At 42.8% G+C, this 10,385-nt stretch overlaps 1 protein-coding gene across 1 annotated transcript in view; it reads right to left on the bottom strand.

Annotated features, from left to right (window-relative positions):
* arap2 (ArfGAP with RhoGAP domain, ankyrin repeat and PH domain 2) overlaps nt 1-10,007 on the bottom strand; it is a gene marked incomplete at both ends in the record, with an annotated part of 239,703 nt that extends 229,696 nt beyond the window's left edge. The window contains 3 exon segments of the mRNA XM_080741531.1: nt 382-422; nt 5,787-5,875; nt 9,184-10,007. Coding sequence (XP_080597657.1) covers nt 382-422; nt 5,787-5,875; nt 9,184-10,007 — 954 coding nt within the window.
* Between the last annotated feature and the right edge of the window lie 378 nt (nt 10,008-10,385).

Genomic DNA, 10,385 nt, shown 5'->3' with positions numbered 1-10,385 from the left:
AATAGCAGATCTACAAGCTCACAACTCGTCACAAAGCTTGTAGATCAGCTATTTTTTGGCAAAGACATTTGATAGAGAGTGAAAAAAAGACTGTATCAAGTACGTATATTATAAGTACCTTTTACCAATAATAGAGGGTTTAAGTGCTACCGGATATGCAGCTCGGCAAATAAAAGGTGAATTGATCCCAGTGCATGACGGAGGAGGACGATATCACGATAATTAAATCTCCACGATACGATTATCGTGAGTGTTTTTTATCACGATAAATGATAATATCGCGTATCGTCCCATCCCTACATATGATACAATAGTATTGTATCATTGTTGCTACAGGTTCTGTTCGTTCTCTGGACCCCTGGGGGAGATTTATTACAACACCTTGCTTTTTCCCTGCATGCAGTAGGATGAGCAGTGGACTTCTGAACAGGAAGATAGTGCCACACAAAAACAAAATTGTGTGGCGGTATTTCTATTGCATTGTTTAAAGGAAAATTCCAGAATAAAACATATTAATCCTTAATCAGCCTTTTATCACGTCTGTACATACCTGGTATGATGGATTTTTTATCATAGTCCTTCCAGTTTTTACTTCTCCTGGACTCCTCAGATCTCTCTCCCACAGCCAAAACGGCGGTCAATTGAGGTCCTCCAAAAGCGCTAATTTTCACCGCTGCAAAGTTACTTTTTTCTTCATAAATCTGCTATTTATAGTTCCAAGAGAGCCAGTAATCCACTGTTTTATCGCGGGTTGAGGGAAATGGCCGTTGTTGACATGATCCCAATAGTACTCACAGAAGAAGAATGAAGTCTCGCGTCTCGCGTGATTACCGCGTTTCCTTTAGCTTTTTCTTTAGCGCAAAAGAAAGCTTTCTCCTGGAGTTATTACAGCCAGTATGTACACAACAAGGCAAAGTGGTATATATATAAAAAATAAGAAAGCAGAAGAATATAATCTAGTTAGTCTATTGATCGCTAGAATCTAGTAATATGACTGAGAAGGATTCATAACAAAGCATTTTAACGGACTTCCTGTAGTCATAAGGTAATTCTATTACCTTTATTTATTTTATTTTTTCCTCAATACATTTCTTCGATTTTATTTATTATTTATTTATGGAATTACTTATAAAATAACTTTGACGTGTATTATTATTTGTAAACAATGTAGGCTACAATATAATCACAAAATAATCGTATTTTCCTCAAGACATTCTGCAATGCCTCACCAAATAAACTTTAGGTAAAAATTACCATGACCACAGAAACGTGTCTTTCATGAGGTACTTTTTACCTAACGTTTATTTGGTGAGGCATTGCAGAATGTCTTGAGGAAAATACGATTATTTTGTGATTATATTGTAGCCTACATTGTTTACAAATAATAATACACGTCAAAGTTATTTTATAAGTAATTCCATAAATAAATAATAAATAAAATCGAAGAAATGTATTGAGGAAAAAATAAAATAAATAAAGGTAATAGAATTACCTTATGACTACAGGAAGTCCGTTAAAATGCTTTGTTATGAATCCTTCTCAGTCATATTACTAGATTCTAGCGATCAATAGACTAACTAGATTATATTCTTCTGCTTTCTTATTTTTATATATATACCACGATGCCTTGTTGTGTACATACTGGCTGTAATAACTCCAGGAGAAAGCTTTCTTTGCGCTAAAGAAAAAGCTAAAGGAAACGCGGGTAATCACGCGAGACGCGAGACTTCATTCTTCTTCTGTGAGTACTATTGGGATCATGTCAACAACGGCCATTTCCCTCAAGCTGCGATAAAACAATGGATTACTGGCTGTCTTGGAACTATAAATAGAAGATTTATGAAGAAAAAAGTAACTTTGCAGCGGTGAAAATTAGCGCTTTGGGAGAACCTCAATTGACCGCCGTTTTGGCTGTGGGAGAGAGATCTGAGGAGTCCAGGAGAAGTAAAAACTGGAAGGACTATGATAAAAATCCATCATACCAGGTATGTACAGACGTGATAAAAGGCTGATTAAGGATTAATATGTTTTATTCTGGAATTTTCCTTTAAGCTGTAATGACGTATATTTTATGAGAGTGGTCCTGGCTGAACTTGATGCTTAAAGTTCTCTACTTTCTCTACTCTCTGCGGCTGATAATGCGGCCTTTTGAATTTTGCTACTATTTAGGAGTATTTTCGTCTAGGCTTTTCTTTTCAAGCCACGCTTTCAGCGGCATTAGATCACTATACGTTCACTAGCTGTTTTGGATAAGCCATCACAAGCAAGTTTCAAGTCTCTGCAAGTTGATTGCTGAAATAAACGGAAGCCAATATCTTCCTGGAAGGTAGGAAAAATGCATTTAAAATGAAAAACACTGTGGTGTGTTTTGGAAATTGATTGGCTAGTGTAAACAAAGTAGTCAATGGGCTGCTAGGCATGCAATGACTTTGGTATGATGGTTTAAAAACAATGATGAAACCCTATATACTTTGTTGATCGGGGGTACCCCAGGGGTCTATACTTGGTCCCCTCCTTTTTCCCCCATCCACACCAAATGAAAGTACTGTGGCTGATTTACAAGCTTTTTACAACACAACTTTGTGAGCTTGTAGATCTGCTATTTTTTGCGGAATGTTCGTCTCAGAATAGGGGTACTAGGCTTCATGTGCATCAGAAGATGGCTATAATGTCCAAAGACTGAATGAGTTCATTTTTATTGGCACCAAACCGGTCACCAACCCTGATATATTTATCTAATCTTATCCTTGAAACCCATCACATCAGGTGCACAAGCATAAGCTCACAGACGCTGTTTTTTCCCCCCCTGCTCCATGTTAATGAATGCAGTCACTCTCACTGGCCACGCATGCAGACACTCCACTCACGTATACGTTAACTTTTTTTTCCCGCCCCAAAGCGAGAAAAAAAGGTTTTTCTTCCTCATTCAAACACATTGAGCAGACGTCCTGCTGTGGCCAGGCTTGGCGAGAACAGTGGCGCACAAACCTCCACGCACAATAAAGCGTGTGAGCGACACTTTCCCTGTTCCCAGCGTTGGGATGGACCTTTTCATAATGTGATTCGGGGCCATGCGCTCCGTGGTATAACCTCTGTAGTAATCCTCATTGTGACGGGAGATCAACTGTAACTTTTTAGGCAAGCTCCCCCTCTCCTGCTCTGGGACTGTCTGGGATCCCTCTCTCCCCCCGGCTCCGCTTGTTTTGCATCCATTTCCACTTGGGATGGGACGATACACGATATTATCGTTTATGGTGATAAAAAACACTCACGATAACCGTATCGTGGAGATTTAATTTATCGTGATATCGTCCTCCGTCATGCACTGGGATCAATTCACCCTTTATTTGCCGAGCTGCATGTCCGGTACCACTTAAACCCTCTATAATTGGTAAAATGTACTTATAATATACGTACTTGATACAGTCTTTTTTTCACTCTCTATCAAATGTCTTTGCCGAAAAATAGCCGATCTACCAGCTCGCGACGCGTTGCGAGCTGGTAGATCAGCTATTTTTTGGGCAAATGTTCCGCCCCAGGATAATGGATTTTGATTATCGCGATAATACAGTAAATCGCGATTTCTTTTGTCACAATAATCGTGATATGACATTTTCATATCGTCCCATCGCTACTTCCTTCATCCCTGCCTCCTTCGCAGCCTCGCGGCGTCTCCCGTCACTCTATAGTCCCACTCTTGTTCTTCTGCACGGAGCAAAAGTTTCAAACAAGGTCTACCAAGAGACAGTCACAAAAGTAAAGGTACACTGAACAAAGAGACAGAGAGAAAGAGAAAGAGAGAGAGAGAACCAGGAAAGAAAAGTAAACTGTGCCGAATGTAGAAGTGAATTTAACTCTCAAATACCTGGAACGCGCCCGAGTCGCGTTAGATTTTAACCACTTTAACCACTATTGTATGCTTTAACCTTAGAAAAATAGCAGATATACAAGCTCACAGCGCGGCACCGAGTGCCGCGCTGCGAGCTTGTAGATCTGCTATTTTTGAAAAATCGTGAAAATGTGTGCAAGTCTATGAATATCTTTGACCCGATCTTTGACCCGACTTCTAAATCCTACTTCTAAATCAGTGATTCTCAAACTTTTTCATGTCAAGGAGCCCCAAAATTACAGGTATTTAGCCACGGACCCCATCTCAAATATGTTGTTCCAGGGACCCCCCAGAAGCAAATATTTGATTTACAAATGTTCACTTTTAAATAGATATATTCAAAGACTTGCAAAAAAAAAATCATGATTTTTCAAAAATAGCAGATCTACAAGCTCGCAGCGCGGCACTCGGTGCCGCGCTGTGAGCTTGTATATCTGCTATTTTTCAATGGTTAAAGTAGTCAATACTCCTAGGCCTAAATGGGTTAATGTGGAAAGGTGGCAGCCAGTTTCACTCTGACTCTTTGTTAGTACAGCACTACCTGCATGTATGATCTGCCTTAGCATGCAAGCTAAGGTTTGATGGAATGCATTTTTTAAACATGAGTTTTGTGACCACTTTTCCATCAAGAGAAATACTTTAACTCAGTCGGTGCCATATTTAAAGTGGGATGACCTCTTATATTGCCGGTTCGCCAACAAAGGGTTAAAAAAAATAGTGTGCACACTGGTGCACACATTCGTGCACAGATCATGCACTATGCATGTGCATGCTTTTCACAGCTTTCAAACAAAAAAATCCGCTTGGAAATCCGTTCAGGCATTCAGGAGAAAGGAGCCCTTATGTTTTCTTCAAATGTAAACAAACATGGCTGCCATGTTTGAAAGATGGGGTTGGTATGGGGGGTTAAACATGCAATTTCGCGATCGCGATCATGCCTAGTACACTGTTGGAGGTCCAAAAATTAAAAAAAAAAACATTTTTTTTTTTTTATTTTTTTTTTATTATTATTTTTTTTTAAAAGACGTTCAGAAGACGTCTGGCAGGGAGGTCCATAGTGAAAAAGATGTTTTAAAGACGTTTTTATCATAGAAACTTCTTTTTTGGCAGGGTATGAGTTAAAGTATATATTTTGTCTGAAAAAATGTTTAAAAAAACTTGTATCGTGAACATAATCGCGTTTTGAATCGTATCATGAGTTGAGTGAATCGTTACACGCCTATTATATTATCATTAAAATCTTTGTATTTTTGCCAATTATTTGGGGACCCTCTTGCCCACCAGTGGGCCCTTAGCCCACCGGTTGGAAATCACTGATATAGACAAACCTTGCTGTGATTGGCCTAGTTTTGTGGGGACATGCAGGCAGAGACATGAAACCCTGTTCTAGCTGTAACAAAAACTAAACTTGCATCATCTTAGCCAACTGCCTGCAGAGAGACAGTGACACATACCCCTATATACAGCTCAATAACACATAAGGGTTAAAAGTCCAAACAAAAAAAGATCCCAAATCATATTTGCACTATGTGTACTACAAGATTGTGGATTGTGAGAAGAGCAAAAACATTTCTAAAAACTTTTGGTGTGCCGGGGCAGCAGGAATAAACACCGGGGTCTCACCACAGGACGAGAAGTGAAAGAAAGCCCAAATTCCCAACTGCGACACTCGCACGCACGCACGCACTCAAAGCAGCGTGCCGCTTTCTCCGCAGCGCAGAGCTGCCAAACACCACCAACACCCTCATACCACCCCTCGCCTCCACCTACCCACACACCCACTACCCTCCATTCTTTCATCCGGGCAAACAACAGCACTGCTGACTCCGCTGCCAAATGAAATATTCATGGCAGAGATGAAGCGAGAAAAAAAGTTAAAAAACTTGTGTTTCTGTACCTTTTTGTATGGCGTCGTTGGCCCCAGGGGGACCCTGGGAGCTGGGTTGGCGTTCGGGGCTGGTTGTTAGCGCTACCGGTGGTGCACTCCTGAGGATGAAGAGAAATCAGCTAATTATTGAAGTAATTATTGTAGTCGCACAGGTAATACCACGGGAAGGCATTACGTTTCATGATTAAACTATGCAAGTCTGTGTGTGTGTGTGGGGGGGGGGGGGGAGGAGGGTATAATCCGTAAGACTAAATTAAATGAGACGAGATGGAGGCCTCCTGCGATTTGCCCTTTGATTCGCATGCTGACAATGTGATGTTCACACTCTTGGAAAACCAATAAGTCAGGGTTAAACCTCAAAGCATAAGCCAGGCCAACAAAAGGCAGCGTGTCTGTCTTTTGTGTGTGTATTTGACTTTTTAATGACCTTAGTTTGTCTGTAATTATGCAGCCGTTTAGCATCGATTTTTAACCACTTTCACGTGGTGTCCTTGTTTTGGGCATGTCAGGCCTCTGAGATTTCTCAAAGGACCTGAGAATTAAAACCCAATCCAAATGAGTGCATCGAAGCCCGAACTGAAGGGCTTTTAAGCCGTGACATCATTTTGTAGGCAGAGGAGAACTCTGCCCCCAGAGAATTTTCTGTCCCTCGCTATTTCAACAGATCCGAGACAAAAATAACGACTAAAGTATAATTCTAACACTTTCCTTTCAACAACAAAGAGAAGAAAAATGTGTAAATAGTAAAAATAGTAAAAAGATTCATGGAAACTGGGGGCAGAAATTCTCCTCTGCCTACAAAATGATGTCATACTTAACTCATACAGTGCCATCCGGCCACAAGGGGTGCTAGAGTGCCAGAAATTTCTCCATAGACCTTCTTTATAGCTTTCGTCGACCCTCTCCCAACTGGCTTGTGTTTTCACTCCAGTCAATGCTATGGGTGTCGAGAGGAGGAAGCTAGCTGACACGTAGCCAAAATGCTAACCCATTTAGAAGCCCGATCTAAAGCTATTTCAGCCGCAAAAAACTTTCTCTTTGGGTCTGGGGACACAATCCGGAGAAAATCCTGTCTAAAGATGTGATTTATTATTGGAGAGGGCGGCGCGATGCGGCCGTTAGCGCGAATACGGCCCGTGGATGGCCGAGTCTAAGTCCCGGCCAAGGATGGACGTCTAGACCGGGGCTTCGTTGAGGCCTCCGATAAAATAAGTAATTTTATTATATATCCCGGACATGTTCGGGATAGGCACCCTGGAATACGTCGCGCCGCCTACAATGAACATTCGGTGAACATTGGGGGGGTCTAAACTTTATTTTAAACCATTTTCAATGGAATAAATCGTCGGAGCATCTAGCGTCTCTCGTTGGTGAGCGCTGGGCGAGCCGGGACCACCGACGTTGCTCCAAGCAGCTCGGGGTAAGTAAAATAGCAAATAAAAAATTGTTTTTGATCCAGAATATCCCGAACATGTTCGGGATAGGCACTTAAAGGGTTAACAGCCCCACTGACCTGAACCCTGACAAATATAAATAAATAAACTAGTCGGTTATTGCTGTGTAACTTCCATAGGTGTAAATCACAAGCCAGACAGTTCCTCTAGCAGGTGAGTTTATTTTATTACAGTGCGGCTCCATCACTTACTGCTGGCAACACACACGTGCACATGCACAAACGCACACTCTTCCCCTCTCTGCTCCATTCTCACAAAGCACAAATAAACCTTGCTGTTGTCCCCCTTTCCTTCTCCATTCCATTAGCTCAAGCCGCAAGGTGCTTTTACTTGGTTATTTCCATTTATGCGTACACTACCAGGCAAAAGTTTGGACACAGTTCTCATTCAATGTGTGTGAGAAGCTGTGTCCAAACGTTTGACAGGTAGTGTACATTCAAACAGGAGTAGGGATGGGACGATGCGCGATATTATCGTTTATCGTGATAAAAAAACACTCACGATAATCGTATCGTATCGTGGAGATTTAATTTATCGTGATATCGTTCTCCGTCATGCACTGGGATCAATTCACATTTATTTGCCAAGCTGCATATCCGGTACCACTTAAACCCTCTATAATTGGTAAAAGGTACTTATAATATACGTACTTGATACAGTCTTTTTTTCACTCTTTATCAAATGTCTTTGCCAAAAAATAGCCGATCTACAAGCTCACAACGCGTCACAACGTGACGCGTTGTGAGCTTGTAGATCTGCTATTTTTTGTCAAATGTTCTGCCCCAGGATAATGGATTTTGATTATGACGTTGATATTGTAAATCGCGATTTCTTTTGTCACAATAATTGTGATATGAAATTTTCATATCGTCCCATCCCTACACATGAGTTAGAAATAGAACCTTGCAACATTATAACAAAGGAAATGTTACTACTGTACGTGGCTGTATATTTTTGGGTTGTTGTGAGCTGCCTCTCATGCTGATAAGCCCGTTGATTTAGAGTGTTAGAACTCATTTGTCTGTCTACTCGAAACATTCATTTCCGAAAATATGTATTTTGGTATTATTTTAGACCCAAGTCCTACCCGAAACATTAGCATAAAATGTCGCTGATTGTCTGAAACTGAGGACTGTTACTTACAGCTTCACCACTTTTTACCTATCTTCATATAATTGGTCCTCACAAACATTCATGATAAAATGGCACAATTCTTTTCTACTCTGTCTGTGTCTCGTAGGAGGGATGTGGGCAGTTAAGAAATCCGTCGATGGGGAATCTAAGCTAATAGAAACTGCAGGCTTTCTATTCCTGAAAAGTTACAATGTTATAATGGAAGCCATTGTTCTTGTGATAATAAAAATCTCAATATAAAATAAAATAAATCGTGTTTAAAAAATAAAATCTTCCAATCGATGATGTCACTGGCAGACGGTTTGCTGAACTCCCCAGAGCCAAAGACAAGTGACAATTCAAGGACTTTTTGACCTCTAAAATGACCAATTAAACATTGGCCAAAATGTCAAATACAGTATTAGAGGAAGAAATTGTGAAAATAGCCGATCTACATACTCAGTCACAACGCCTCAGTCACAACGCCTCACAAACGCCTCGCAATGCTATTTTCACAATAGAAGCGTGTTATACAAAATGTAGCCTCGGAAACCCAGACTTCTTTTGGCGATCGGAAGAAAAAGAAGCCTGGGCGATCGCGTTATGATCACTGTTGGAGGAAGTGTAGAATTTCCCTAACCAATTAGAGTGCAGAGAGCGTTGCACCGAATGTGTTGACGTCATGACGCAGCAGCGTTCTCTGCGCTGAGCAGAGGAGCAGAGGGGGGTGGGGGGAGGAGAACACATCCTATTGGCCAGAGACTCGCGGAGAGATTCGCCGCGCCCGCCCATCTGCCCCAGTTAAAATAAGATTATTTTGAACCACTAACTTAACGTACCAGTCCTGAGGTGGCAGTGTGACCTGCTTGGGGATTTCAGGGACAGGCCGATGCCGGAGCCTGTAGGAGCGAGTGGGCCGCGGTTGACCCTTGGGAGCCTTGAAGCTGGTGCCCCCCTCGTAGATGCTGTTCTCCACCATTTCCCCCTGGAAGACCCCGGGGTCGGCAGAGGACGAGGGCGCGAGCGAGACGCCGGCGGCCGGACACGGGGCGGAGTCGGTGCTAGAGAACGAGGGGTCTTCGGAGGACATGTCCCAGTCGGAGGGCACTTCGGAATGAGGGGAGACGGACAGCGAATCGCTGCTGCTGCTGGCGGTCGATAAGGAGGCCGAGGAACGGCTGCAGATGTTGCGGGGGTCCCGCGGTGCCGGCTGGGGCGGGTCGGAGGAGATGGCGTCGGTCAACGCCGCCGCCAGTCCCGCTCCCGGAGGCAACGACTGAGTCCCGTCCACACCAGACTCCCTCGTCTCTCTTGGCTGGGGTTGTGGGCACGAAGTCCCCCTATTCCTATCCTTCAGGAAGACATGTCTCGGATATGTCACGGGTTTACGTGTACCCCTCTGCTCCCCTTTCCCCACCTCCTCCTCCTCCTCCTCCTCCTCACCATCCTCCCCGACCAACCCGAGGGCTTCCAAGCCGCGGAGTATACGCCTACGGTGGCCCGTGGGGAAGACCCGGAGTCCGAGGAGGCGTTCATCTGTGAGATCCTTGCAGTCTTCCAGAGCCCGGTAGCCCCCGAGCTGGAAGCAGAGGGCATACTGGGGCAGGTGCAGGGTAGTCAACCATTCCACTATCTCCTCACTGGGCTCCAGAGGCTCCGACATAGCGCTCTAAACCCAAGGCTGCCACATCAGGGAGGGGCTGCTAAATACCAGGAGAGGTGACATCACTCGAAATGAAGGAGTAGAGTTGTATTCTGTAGATACAAATAGAGAGAGAAAAGCAAAGTGTATGATGTATATTTAAAAAAAAAAGCAAATACATTTTATTTCAGAAAATAAAGTGATGTTGAACTTTAGTAGGACCTTGGGTTGAGCTCAGTGATCGAGGAAGTGGATGTATAGTTCATACCATCAATGTACGGTGAAACATCAATCAAAACCACACTTTTAGCACAAACACGAACAAAGCAGAGACAATATAAAAGATTTGTAATATTGTAAAAGTGAAATTGCGGTATTCATATTAAGGGTGTGAATGTC

This window comes from Nannobrachium achirus, assembly GCF_963921795.1.
Source record: "Nannobrachium achirus genome assembly, chromosome: 14".
Taxonomy (NCBI): domain Eukaryota; kingdom Metazoa; phylum Chordata; class Actinopteri; order Myctophiformes; family Myctophidae; genus Nannobrachium; species Nannobrachium achirus.
The sequence above is the reverse complement of the archived record's forward strand: the minus strand, read 5'-3'. Positions and strand labels throughout refer to the sequence as shown.